The 14909-nt window shown below is 36.4% G+C and overlaps 1 protein-coding gene across 7 annotated transcripts in view; it reads right to left on the reverse strand.

Moving 5' to 3' along the window:
• Nucleotides 1-14909, reverse strand: part of LOC123319459 (band 7 protein AGAP004871) — a 71760-nt gene that overhangs the window by 3172 nt on the left and 53679 nt on the right. For 6 of the 7 annotated variants that reach the window (XM_044906479.1, XM_044906473.1, XM_044906449.1 and 3 more), the window contains one exon: nucleotides 14499-14679. In XM_044906479.1, the coding sequence (XP_044762414.1) occupies nucleotides 14499-14679 (181 nt within the window). Of the gene's footprint in view, nucleotides 1-2099; nucleotides 2364-14498; nucleotides 14680-14909 lie in introns of those variants that run through there. The other variant, XM_044906459.1, reaches the window with a different exon arrangement.

A 14909-nucleotide genomic window follows, 5' to 3' on the forward strand; every position in this document is an offset into this window, starting at 1 on the left:
GATGTTAGGTGTATTAAAAATCATATAACAATACTAACATTGATTTCAGTGGCCAGTTTAGAAGTTATTCCTATCTACTGTGTGCGATATGTTGATGAATCTACAATGACGTTTGATCCCACACAACTCTTTAATAAAAACATTTAAAGCCTACGTCAGCATTATCATTCTGGATTATACAGAATGATCGTTCAATCAAAAGTAGATTTTGTACTTATATAACTAAATAACAATTTTTTGAAATAAGAATATGTTATCGGACTGAAACTAAGTGACACAGTCAGCAACAATATTTTACACGTTCAAAATTATCAACAATCATTTCTACTCATCTCTATTTAAGATATCGCAATACAAAACATCGTCAGAATTAGGGAATATACATGGTTCCAAACCAAGTAAAGTTCTCAGCAAATATCACATTCCATAACACGTAGATAACAATAATTCTGGTCTGAAGCATCTTCAGTCTTTGCGTTTGCCCATCATGCTTGCAAATAAGTCGACAGGGAATGGGAATATTATTGTAGAATTTCTTGAGGCAGATATCTTGCACACACTCTATTGGAAATGAGAGGAATTTTCAATATGATACCAAAAATGTCATAGCCTAAAGAACTATCAAGGAAACAGGGCATATTGAAGAATTATGAGTTGATTCACAAGTTTTATAATTCAAGTGATGGTTCATATATTTATTGGGTACCTAAATAACGAACCATTGTGACTAACAGAGGTGTTTTAGTAAGAATTTCGTACTCTGAGACGTGCCTACTTGATTCACAACAAAAATGAAATCCTACTGGACAAAGCAGCAGACTTCTGCTATATGTTCAAAATGAAATGACATAGATAAAGATAATCCCTTTTTTGTAACGTTAGAGGGTTCTCTAGTTGTTGAAATTATATGGTTTTAAAACTAACCATCACCCACTCTGTAACGCAGTGTCACAATCGCATAATCCAATACTCATTTTTCACTCGTTTATTTCAAGCTTCCACATATCGCACTCTGACATTTATATTGGTCTATAAATTTCTTTTTGATAATGACACACGACATAATTGCCGATATGCTGATTCCCACTGATATTGGTTCATTATTACGGTGGTTGATTTATTTTTTCAGGATACGTTGAATATTTTTTTATTGAATCCAGAATATTTTTATTTCTTGTTGAAAAGATGAAGGAGTTTTCAGTTCTGTACAATGTTTTCAATCCCTATAAGTACTATTCAATTTTTTTCTCCATGAGAAATTAGGATAACTGCTTCAAGCAGCCATTCAATTCTATTTTATTACCATATCGTTAAGTGAAAATCGATTTAATGAATATTCCTCGATATTGAATTCTCGTTTCAAACTTCAGCGTATTATCGATCAAAAAGAACCTGCCGGACATTAAAACTTAGATTTCCATCATTTTATAACGAAATATTCACTTCATGAAACGCTTTGATTCATTTGAATTTGACGACGTAGTGAAATTTCAAGGTGTATCGATGAAATCGTGAAGCTGGTGAAATCCAAGATGGAAAAATCTCCTCTAATTTCAAAAGCTTTCGAAATAGCTCAAAACCAAGGTACTCGTCAGCTGGTGCAGGAGATATTTTTGCAAGTTCCCAAAGGATCAAGCGGACATTGCAAAAATACTACTGAGGAATACCTGAAGGGTTCTGATGCCACTTCATGAACACTTTTTTTTCACAATAGCCGGTCGATTTATTCATCGAGTGATCAGGTGGAAACTTCCATTATTCCATGGAAAATTCCACCAGTTTTGATCAGGCGATGATGATTGTGATTGTGAAAATAAAGTTCACAATTTCACAGATGACGAAAGAGAATTGAACTCTGTGATCAAAACAGACATTCGCGCATATCCAATATAATTATTTCCCGAAATTTCCATTGATGAATGCCTACATTCAATCCACGAATTTTTTGAGATGTGATTATTTCATCCTATTCATTATATATTATTTCAATGGGTTCCATCAGGTTTAATTAACGAACGCTTCACTGCATGACAAAATATGCGACTGAAGCTTGAAAAGACTGCTGAAATTTTCCACGATTGCTTTTCCAATTAACAAAATATCGTTCGTTGTTTTTCACAATAAATTAATCGGCATATTTCTTCACGTGGATATTTAGTCGTAGTTTTGGGGGACAAACTTGTTTTTAATAATTTTCAACAACATTCATAACATGTGAGTATTGAAACATTTAACTGTTTGATGTTCTGCTTCGAGGTTTTCCCTTCTTAGTCTTTCCTGTTCTTCATAAAGTAGGAAATTATGTCTATTGGCAGGGGGAACACAATCGTAGAATTTTTCTCCGTTGAAATCGTGTTCAGGGTCTGTACTCAAGAAATTTACGGTTAGATACTCAACGTGATGAATTAAGGTGAATCGATGCATGGAGAAAACTTGCTCATTGCATTTTCATCAATATTTTATTGTTCAGAATGAAAAGTTCATGGGCATTGAAGAATTATGAGCTTCTGAGTACTTTGCTGAACTCCACTGCACTGCTTAATGTTTTCTGATAATGAAATTCATCGAATATAACTTGAAACTTTAACTTCAGCTATCAATAATGCCTTGCATTTTCAATTTCAAAAGAGATTATATCCAATTAGACTAAATACTGATTGAGAAAATAAGAAAAATTAATGAAACAATATATGGGTTATAGTAAAACTTCGAAATTAAGATTCATTAAGTGCTATCTATTTCCATCAATGAACAGAATGTCCATTTATGCGATCGGATGATGATGAATTCCACATTATACAGTATGTTCATATTCGCAGACGTAAATTCAAGAAAAGAAGAAGCAAGATTTCGAAGAGCAAAATTTTTCTTTTAGAGGGAGACAACCTCCAGTTTGAAGGGAATATGATGAAGTATCTGTTGGAAAATATTTCAGATATCCTTATTCAATTTGTGATCTTGCGTAGGTTCAGTTGTAATCTTGAAGGTGTTTCAGGAAGGACAACAGACATATCTCTCCGAAGTTATGTTTCCTCTGCCCATATGAAGGTGATATAATTTTTTTGCATGGGCAGATTGTCTATTTGGATGTAAATATAATCATCCCCTAAAACTTTATTATGTTTCATCTATCGTGTGTATGGCTGGAAGAACTAGAACATTGGTCTAATCTAATAAATCATGTTAAAAGAGAATATTAAAAATATAGTCAACCATATGGAATTTCCAATCCTGTATTGAATATTATATGCCCCAATTTATTTGAAACCATAAATATAAAATGGAGATAAAACAGCATACTGGAATTAAATGAGTTATTCAAATCACGGAATATGTTCTGTCTGATATTTTGACACGTCATAATATTTTCCATGTCCTATTATATTCCCGACATTAACTTTCTGTAAGCTCCACTGTATCATTTTCTAAACAGGTGATACAAATACTTATACGAAAAATGTATGGTGATAGGCATCAGTATCACATCGTAAATAATTTTCGAAAACGATCCTAGCTCATAATTCTTCAATATGTAACCGAACTACTGAACTATATTCATCAATATTTATGAACAAGACATTTATCTATGAACCATCTAGAAAACATGCTTTGCCATCTAAATTTCTACCTGTTTTATGTACAACATGCATAAAAAAACTGTATCCTCCATCCTATCTCACTCATATAATCGATATATACAGGGTGCGCTGGAATTTTTCATTTTGAATTGACAAATTGCATGCCATTCGTTCAGATTAAGCACTCTTGGCTTTTTTCTTATGAGGTAATTTAAGAGTTGTTGTAAATATCACGAATCTCTTCTAAGTTTTGAAGATAGTGTTGAAATTAGGAAAATATAGATTACAGATACAGATCCCTGTACTAGACATGTGCTTTGAACACCCTATGGACTAAAATTCGATTGAATATTTATTTTCTCGATTTACTTCACTTAATTCTTCTTCTTTCAACATTTATTCGAACCTAGAACAGAATGATTCAAGCATTTTACTGAGAGAAACTAAAATACCTTCAGAATGATGTGGTGTTTGGCTATTTCAGCCATTTGATATCTGGCACACCGATGAAGTGTATGACCTTTTCATGAATTATGTTAAAAAAATGTCTCCCTTTCACTGGGTAGTACTAATCTTGTTCTGTATGTTATTTTCAGAGTTGCTTTTCGTTATTTCTGACCGTTGCCCTTTTCAACCCTTAAAGCTGTCTGAAATACATCAATTCCTAATTATGATTTGATGTCCGGACGATTTAAACCGACCTATTCGACATGAAATCGATATTTTATCGTATGGTCCTTTAACGATATGAAAACTCAATATGAACATCGATTCCACTGACATTAATGGCGACTAAAATTGATGTCCCCCGTTGAAATGTTAATTATCTTGGACATATTTCCATTTTCAACAGTTCTGTATCGAACTCGGAAATTATATTGCTGATGGTATGCGATGTGTCTGGATTTGTCACGAAAATATTTTTTCTACATACAGGGTGACAATTTGAAAACTTGCCAGCCCAATTATGTCACGGCAAGGATGATTTCAGAGAAAATGCCGGTACAGGACAATTTCTATTTGTAGGGGGACATATTTTGAGCAGAATTGTAAGCCGAAATCTCCTCAACCCTAGGTGTAGGAGCTATCATCCCTAAATTCTCAATAGGGTGAGCTCTACCTGAATTGAAAGATCACTTCGCCTTCTACATGAATACTATGGTTTGCAAATTTTTATTGAGTCCTTGAAGTAGTTACAGGGGCTAACAATTCGAAAACTTGCCACATTTCTCCGAGTTGGATTCCTAAGTCATTAAGAGTAGCTGGATGATTTTCTGCACTTCTTGCTGGCCATTTCATTCGAGAGACTTCAACCTCTTCAAGGTACTCCTGAACGATGCGCGCACGATGGGGTCTGGCATTATCGTCCAAAAAAATGCAATTTTCACCAATGATTGGGGCAAATGGCACTACATGCTCTTCAAGAATGTTCCTTATATACTTGTCAGCATTCATAGCTCTATTATCAACGACCACTAGGTCTGTGCGAGCAGTCGAAGATATTCCATCCCATACCATAATCGATCCTCCCCCGAAACCAGTAGTATTCAGGATATTGCACTGAGCATATCTTTCATGTGGACGTCAGTATACAAGGGAACGTCGATCACAATGGTAGAGACAGAATCTAGACTCATCTGTGAAGAAAACTCTTTCCCAATCGGCCTCTTCCCAATGGATATGCTCTCTCGCAAAATCCAAACGCGCTCTTCGATGGGCTGGGGTAAGAGCTGGGCCTCTTGCCGCGACACGAGGCCTTAAATCATATTCTCTGAGGCGATTTCTTATTGTCTGAGTGCTAATTTGCACCTCATGAGTTTGCTCAAGCTGAATTTGAAGGAGGCGAGCGGTTGCAAACTGTTGTCTCAACGAAGAAGCTCTCAAGTATCGTTCTTGAATGGCAGTTGTTACCCGTGGTCTACCCTGTCCTGGTCTTCGGACATTCATACCTGTCTCCCTGAATCGCTGCAACATTCTGGACACACTTGTATGGGAAACTCCAAACCTTTCTGCAATTATTGTGTATGTACACCCTTCTTCTTGCAAAACTACCGCTTGGGCACATTCCTGTTGGGTCAAATTGCGTGTTTCGCGTTGCATAGCGATCGAGTGTAGAAAATCAAACGAAAGAAGAACTCACTAGAATTGATCGAGAACAACTGATTTTAGAATGGAGCCAATACATTCAAAATCTGATAATATCATCTTTTTTTATTCCTGTTGGGAAAAAACATCTGTATTGAAGAAAACCGTTGAAAGTGGATAACATATGCATGCATAATTCTGATAAAAATAATTATCATTGAGAACACCTTCAGTTGTAGAATAAATTTGAGATTTCCATAATGTGCGTGAATTTCTTTGCGCAGTGTATTTTTCAGTAATTCATGATTCATGAAATGAAATGGTGCTGAAAGGGTTAAAATAGATTGATGGAAGGTCAGTGACCCTATCAATTGTTGATCAGTGTAATATTTTTATGTATTACGGTACCATTTTCGTTAGCCCCTTTCCCAGGGTTGTAACACTCTTAATCAGCGGTTTCGAACACTTATTTTTTGATGTTCTAGCATCCCCAGAAATATTGCTTGACATTTCCTATTCAGCTAGTAAGAGAAGGAAAGTATTAAACATTCCCCTATTTCTTGGATGTTCCCTCAGGGATTCGTCTGGATGCTGACCCGGTTTCTGTCGCAGCAATTTCCTGCCATCTCCCGACTTTCAACGCTGCTAATTTCGAATCAAAAATCCCGGTCGCAAAAGGATGCATTCTTCCGGAATCTGACCCCGTATTCGACCAGCAAGTCACAAAGCAATCAACTGGATTTCGCTGGATTCTCGTACATTCTGCAATTCATATTTCCGTCGCCAAACGATCCAAAAGAGGACCAAGATGCACCGGTTGATTGTGAGGGAAAACGGCTCGAATGTAGGAGGAATTTATTAATTACTTTTCGACACCAAAGAGTTCGGAATGAAGGGCGCAGGTTAATATTAAATTATTAATGAGATGATTCAGTAAACGGGAATGGATGAATTAGCAAAGCAGGAGATTTTGATCCTTATATTTATTCCCGAAAGTGGAGATTCGATCTACGAGGTTGTATTGATATCTAGTTAGTCTAGACCAGTTCCATGCATAAAATAATATTGCGTTACCATAGCAACGAACAGTAACTCATTAGAAGTGTCAGTGTGAAGTTTTAGGTCTAAAAAGTTAACCAGAGTTACGCAATGAATTAAAAGAAAGAAGATGTCCACCGAAATTGTGACAATCGAAAAATTGGAGTATCGAGCCATCATCAAGTACCTGTATTTAAAAGGTTTAAGAGGTGAGTCGATTTACGAATATATGCTTAATACCTTGGTATTGTCTTTCGTATGCGACCGTGAAAAATTGGACTGCAAGATTCAAAAGAGGTAAATTTTCCATTAAAGATGATGACCGATCGGGAAGGCCAATTTCTGTGTTAATCCCCGAAAATATCGATGCAGTTCATAACATGACTTTATCAAACCGTCGAATTTGGCTAAAACGGATATCTGAAGCACTGAATATTTCATACGAACGCATTCATCATATAGTTCACTTCAATTTTTACATGAGAAAAATTGCTGCAAAATGGATCCCCAAACGTTTGAATGTTGAACAAAAGCGTTTAAGTGTAGAAGCATTGCTCTGGATCTGTGATCCGTTTGAAAACGATGTAGACTTCTTAAACCGAATTGTTTCTATGGATGAGACTTGGGTACACTTCTACGATCCAGAAACAAAGCAACAATTGATGGAATGGCGACACTCTAGTTCTCCAAGACCTAAGAAGTTTCGTGTCAAAAAATCTGCTGTAAAAGTTCTTGCTTCAGTTTTTTCTGATTGCCATGGAGTAACTATGATTGATTTTTTGTATAAGGGTAGAACAATAACCGGAAATTACTATTCGACGTTACTGACTACTCTTCGGAAAAAAATTAAAGAGAAAAGACGCGGAAGGCTATCCGAAGTTGTTTTGTTTTTGCAGGACAACGCCCCTGCACACAAATCTCATATTGCCATGCAAAATATTCGTGATTTAAGGTTTGAATTACTAGAACACACCCCTTATTCACTAGATTTGGCTCCATCCGACTATCATCTTTTTCCTCAACTGAGAAAAAAGTTTAAAAGGTCGTAAATTTTCTTGCAACGTGGAGGAAATAAAAGCTGTGGAGGTCTGGTTTTCAGAGACAGAAGAAAAAAATTTTTTAAAAGGTTTAGACACGTTGCAGGTTCGCTGTAATGAATGTATCCAATTAAGAGGAGAATATGTTGAGTAACAAAATATTTTGACTCTGAAATTTTGTTTGGTTCTATAGTAGGCTAAGAATTTTTCAATATCTCCTCGTAGTTGACAAATAGTACTTGGGCTCCAAAATTTTAGCAAATAGTTTGTAATTAAAAACATCAGCACCGTAGTGGACTTTTTAAGTAGGTATACGTTAATATCAGATATTCCTGTGAATTAAGACCGAAAATTCCATTTACATTTACATGTGGTCGAATTGAAAAATAATCCATCCCCCTTTCACAATTTCGAAGAGCCCTCCAGATAACCTCATAAATCTGGGTGGAAACAAAGAGATGGCAATCCATATTGTTCATTCTGTATTTGGCACATAATTCGCGTGTGAATTTACGAGCTTATCTTCATCAAACGATCCGCTGCTTTATCAAGTTCTCTACTGTATTGTCTATATATCTGGATCTGGGCTGACTGCACACGCAGATAGTAAAGTGTGTTATTCATGGCCAGAATTTCCAGGCAAAGACGAAATGTAGCTTCATACACTCTGCTTATGTTGCACACCTCAGTTTTTATCGACATTCATACAGTTGTATATCACGTATGTGGGTTACTCAGGTGAACATCAAATGACTAGCTAATAATAACCTCACTGAACTGAACGTGGTGGAGGAAAAGTCAAGATTTTTTTTCTCCACTTTTTCTCAAGACAAGAAGTTTTATCATCAAGACAAGAATTCTTATCTTGTCGACCCCTAGTTTCAACCGAAGATTTGGATCTATCATGACTTTCAAAATTTATCTCGAATGAATTGAGTATTGCCTTGAAGTACCTTCAGCAACCAACATATTCAGAATTTCACAAGACAATATTCGCTAAAAATTTACATTGATTCTAGGTAACCGTACAAAAACTTATGAAGGGGTGAAGGCACTGTAAAATGGTCGTTTTCGTTCTTTCATCATTTTTTTATAGCCCTTTGAAACTCATCGGCTCTGCAGCACCTACCCCGTATAATAAATTGTTATTTCGATTTTGTCACTATTATGTGAGATGAAAATTCTCATCTTGTTCGGCTAGAAACTTGGAAAGGATGTTCGATCAACCTATATCTCGCAATTCAATGTTTCTCGAAGTGTCCATCTGTTTTTGGCAGTGAATGGGAAGCAAGGGCTTTACTCTGACATGCTTATAAATATATGATGATGACATGCTACAGTTTCATTCGAAAATATATGACACATTCGTGCTTACTAAGAATGATGCGATGCTATATACGTGAATATAAGGGATTCCTCTCCTATTTTTCAGATCAAAAAGAGCATAAGCTTGATATATCGTTCGGGATCAAAAAGATTCATATTTTCTCTTATTCTCTGGGCCCAGTGAAACGTATACTACTTTACGTAGAACCGCGATTGGAAATTCTTAATGGCTTTTTATGTTTGCATTCACAGAGAACTTTACTTTAGAATTCCCGCCACGAAGGAGATCATTGTTTCTCCTTATGCAGATCGAGAGAATTATTCTTCGTCTTAAATAACGTTTGGGAAGGTTTTCTTAATAGGAATATACGGGGTGTAGATGAATAGTTACGAAAAAATTTAAGAGCTGACTCCTTGTCAAAAATTGTGTGAGTCTTTAATGAAAAGCAATTTTTAATTTTGTTCTCAGAAGTTTGAAAACTGATAGAAATTGAGCATATATTCTATGAGAACGAGAAGGCAAGCAAAAATTTTTCAGTGGCGATCCTCTATAATAGCAAGGGGTAGAAAAAGCAACCACTTAACTTTGCTTTGCAAGAAGCTGAAGTACTTGAATGGGTGACTACTCTAGTCAGTGGTTTTCTGGATCTAATGTAGAAAACGACGCTTTGTTGAAATCAATTCAAGGAGATCCAATTCAGCGTGGAATGATGCTTTGATATTCTTTCAAATTTGATGGTACATCTCATTCTTCACGCTTTGTTGACTTCGAGTAGCTCCACATCAGGGGAAAATACCTATTTATTTAATATGGATACACCCGTAGCACGAGAAACCTCTCGATTTTGCGGAAAACGTCGAAAAACGTTCAAACTCGATTTTCCACCCCGTCGAATCGAAAATAAAATCTGTATCGGTTCTTTTCGATACGTCAATTTCGACTGAAGCGGCCGACTGTTGAAATCGCACGTGTGGGGGTAGGTCGGATAAATATTTTCCCCGTTCAATTAAAAATAAACGCAGGTATGCTCCATGAAAGGCTCTCGGTTTTTTGATCGGCTGTCATTTCCCACAAACTGAGAAAAGATACCTCAAATGTTTTCATTTACCACGGCATTTGATAGCGAAATTCACCACGAATTAGAAAGAGAGATAGGGGGAGGGAAGTCACCCCCAAAACCTCAACCGATATATCATTAAATGTTATACAGATGGTTCAAAACCAAGACCAGGCGTCTTTCTGATTTATCAGGAATTTTACCTATACGGACCGGCTATACCAACAAGGCAAGACAAGAAGAGTTGCTCTTTCAGAATATGTAAGACTTTTAGCTTTAAGCTGGTTTTTCTGGAAGATACATTCGTCAAAAGTTGACCTTCGAAAAACTCCGAAAAAGATGGGGTCACTTAAGAATTCTTCAAGACCAAACATAAGCACTGAGGTCCATGAAATTCTCACAAGATATTCCTAACTAGTTCATCCAACTAGAATAAAATCGGGAGTTGTCTGAGAATACTAGTTTTCGCTTGATGAAGTCTCAAACTTGATCTCAAAAAAAAGGTGATAAAGTGGAATGTTTTTCCTGAACCTTGGGAAATTCATTCCGAACTAATCAATTTTCTCAATCTAAAGTTCAAGACAATGCAGAAAAGTGTTTAAATCATCCAAATCAACCAACGCATCAGAATTCTATGAAAATTAGTCGCGAACGATATTGAATTCTATCGCAATCATAGATTCTATATCATATCTATGTCTATGATTAGCAATGAAGCCAACTAGAACTTTGGAGGTTTATTACAAGAAGAGTTGCTCTTTCAGAATAAGTATCACTTTCAGCTCTACGATGATTTTTCTGGGAGATACATTCGTCAAAAGTTGACCTTCGAAAAACTCCGAAAAAGATGGGGTCACTTAAAAATTCTTCAAGACCAAACGTTAGCACTGAGGTCCATGAAATTCTCATAGGATTTTCCTAACTAGTTTATCCAACTAGAATAAAATCGGTAGTTGTCTGAGAAGACTAGTTTTTTCCTGATGAAGTCACAAACTTGGTCCCCTCAAGATCTCAAAAAAAAGGGTGATAAGGTGGAATGTTTTTTCTGAACCTTGGGAAATTCGTTCCGAATGAATCAATTTTCTCAATCTACGATTCAAGATAATGCCGAAAAGTGTTTAAATCATCCAAATCGACCAACGCATCAAAATTCTATGGAAATTAGTCGCGAACGATATTGAATTCTATCGCAATCATAGACTCTATACCATATCTATATGTCTATGATCGCAATGAATCCAATTAGAACCTTGGGGATTTATCACTGGAAGAGTTGCTCTTTCAGAATTTGCATCTCTTTTAGCTCTACGATGATTTTTCTGGGCGATACACTTATCGAAAGTTGACGAAAGATTGACTTAATTCGTCATGACCAAACGGTTGTACTGAACCTCATGAAATTTTTAGAGGACATTCTTGTAAAAGGCTTTCAGATGATCCTCTACGTGCGTACTTCGAAGGAGAATACACCTTTCATTATACAAACCCTTACGAAACGAAAAACACCGCCATTAACCTTGAATCGGGTTGTAAACCTTAAAAACCTCCTCTCCACCGCGCCCCCCATAAAAAACAAGGCAATGAAGTAGGATCGCTTTCAACCACATACATTTTTCATTCCGAAGACGCATTTGCCACGTTGCCTGCGTAATCTGAAATCGATGAAACTGCTCCATTATAAATGAAATCTAACTGGTTATTTCCCAGAAATATCTCCTCCAATAATTCACCGGCAATAATATGAATTCGAACAAAGGACTCAAGTTGACGTGGCCTTACTTCCGGGCGGATTTGGAGGAATAATTAATACGTAATACGTAAGTTTAGGATGCGGACTTGTTCGGAAACGTTGAGATCGATATTCGCCCGTCTGGAAACGCGTCGGTGGAAATCGGAAATGAAACGTCGGATTTTACTTCGATTATGATTAATTGCTGGTTCGTCGGGTCCTATTCAAATATTGAATATCGCTATCTGAGTTGTTTAATGGTATTGCGACTATTTTGCTCCCAATACATTCCTGTCTTTTTAGGTATTATTGGGAAAGTATTGAATTTTTCAATGAGAATGTCATGATGGTTATTGTTCACGCGATTTCGTCTCGTCTGGTAAACGTCCGACCTACACGTGAATAATAGCTACAATATGCTATACTCTGTTCACAAATAACTAAATTGCTCAACAATTGATATAGGTATCATGTATAAATTTCTTTTAATTCTTGGCTTTTGTTGAGTTATTTGGAAGATCTGTGTTATACATCTGTGTTCTTTCGGGAAAAACTGGTAGGTATATTTTGTTGTTTTTGTCATATACTTTTCCTTATCAATCCTTTTTATATATTTTTTTATTTATTATATCCTGCAGCTACCGAAGAACAATTCAGAAGCTCTGTGAGCTTGTACGAGTTCGGAGAACCAGTTTTGTTCTGTGTAGGCTTTGTTACTGTGTCCTAACGCAACCTTAGGCACAGCACTTACCCTCCGAAATCGATTAAGGTAGGTGGTAGCAAAGAGTAACCTAGTTTAGTTGGTTACTCTTTGGTGGTAGCTTGCATAACGGTGATATAAGAAACCATGTGGTATTTGTTGCTGAACCACAGAGGAGCTCAAGATGCAAAATGTCATATTATCAGACATTTTCAAGTATGCTTGATGATATTTTAGTTTTTTACAATTTTGCTGCGCTGTCTTACGCAGAGAGATACAGTACTGATTTTTTATATAGGAAGGTGCTCCACATGGTTCAAGGTATCTCCCTTTATATTAATCTGACACGCCGTAGTAAAAACAAAAGTTTCCTCTTGGGCTTTCCAACTATACAGGGTGGGCAGAATTCGTTGTCTACTGAGGGGATCACGAGAACCATAAGAGCGTGAAGAAAACGGATGAAACATTTCTTAGCTCTTTTTCAGAGAAACAAAGATAGGTGAAAACCGCAGCCTTCTGCGATTTTTTGATTAATTAGTAAAAAATGAGATTTTGACGATTTCGAAAAGTTCTCATAACATTGTTGTGTTTGAAGTTACAGATCTGGAACTTGAATCTTCTACGGGCACTTTTATACGTAGACTATACTGACAAAAGATTGTTTCCAATTCAAAAATAACAAATTCAATAAAAGTTTCAATAGAAAAAAACGAAGGTTGGCCTAATGATTCAAAATTGAAAAATATTTCGAGCTCGTCAGTGGATTCTATGTGAAAAAACGGCCTGTAGAAGGTTCAAGTTTCAGATCTGCAACTTCAAAGAGAAAAAAGTTATGAGAACTTTTCGAAATTGTCAAAATCTCATTTTTTGCTAATAACTCAAAAACGAAGAATCGTAGTAGGCTTCGGTTTTTACCATTCTTTGTTTTTCTGAAAAGGAGCTCGGAAATATTTCATCCGTTTTCTTCAAGCTCTTATGGTTCTCGAGATACCCTCAGTAGACAACGAATTTTGTCTACCCTGTACACTACAGGGCGAGTCTTTGACTAGTACAAATATTTTAACAGTAGATTCTTTAGGTCAAAATAAACACTTTTTTCATACCATTTTTTCCGAATCGGCTCGGTTCTAAAGATACAGACTGCTGAAAAACTATAAAAAATTATATTTTTAGTTCCATCTCACAAACGGTTTTATCGAATGAAATGAATTTCGGAATATAGTTTTTCATTTATTTGATGAATATTTTTCGAACACAAGATAGTGCCCACGTCTTGCAGTTTTCTCATTATGACCATTACGTACCATAAATTCAAAGAACCCAACTCTTGAAACTAAGTTGCAGGCAATCTAATGAATATTTGAACGTTTTGTAATTTGATGTTAAAAAATTAAAAATTCTGTGAAATTTGACGAATCGGGTACTTTGGCTGAATGCAACTCTGTTTAAGATCCACAGATGTTTAGTGTCACAGATTCAACTACTTATTCTGAAGAGCATTTTGTTCCTACAGGGGTGACAGAGCTCATTATGAGAACCTTTTTATCAGGGCCGAATCAGAAAAAATTGTAAAGGAAAAAAGTGTTTCTTTAGACCTCAAGAATCTACTGTTAAAATATTTGTATGAGTCTCACCCTGTATACATGACTATCGGAAAGGAGACTTTCAAAAAAAGGATAGTATTCATCCCAATTTGTCACGGATCCTGACACCTCATCGTTTTTCAAAGCATTACCCAACTCTAACAAAATTTTTCTACCCCCGTGTAAAAGAACCTATAATTCGATTGAACCACCCTCCGTCCCGACGTCCCTTAGGAACATTCATCTCACGTTATACTCCCAGTTGTTTTTTCACCGAGTTAAGAAAGATTAAGAGTAGGAATCCCTTCCTTTACGTGCGGCATGCAGTCATGCAACAAAGTTTCCAAGCGAACGCAAACATCACCTGCAGATATCGCAACTGGAGGGCGGCAGGGGAGTCCCCGATGACCTCGGAAGCTTCTCTGAGTGCTCTGGAGGCCTTCTGTTCACCCTCGGCCGCTATGACCTTGGCGCGAGCCTCCCTGGCAGCCTCTGCTTCGGCGGCCATGGCCCTCTGGAGTTGAATTGGTAAACGAACGTCTTTTCTGGAAAAAAACAATAAAAAAACACTTATACTAAGAGACAGAGAGATCAGAACATCCAGTATTGTTGTAAACGTACGTCTTTTCTGGAAAAAACAATAAAAAAACACTTATACCAAATGACAGAGAGAACAGAACATCCAGTATTGTTGTAAACGTACGTCTTTTCTGGAAAAAACAATAAAAAAACACTTATACTAAGTGACAGAGCGAACAGAACATCCAGTATTGTT

Source organism: Coccinella septempunctata, chromosome 1, assembly GCF_907165205.1.
Source record: "Coccinella septempunctata chromosome 1, icCocSept1.1, whole genome shotgun sequence".
NCBI classification, from domain to species: domain Eukaryota; kingdom Metazoa; phylum Arthropoda; class Insecta; order Coleoptera; family Coccinellidae; genus Coccinella; species Coccinella septempunctata.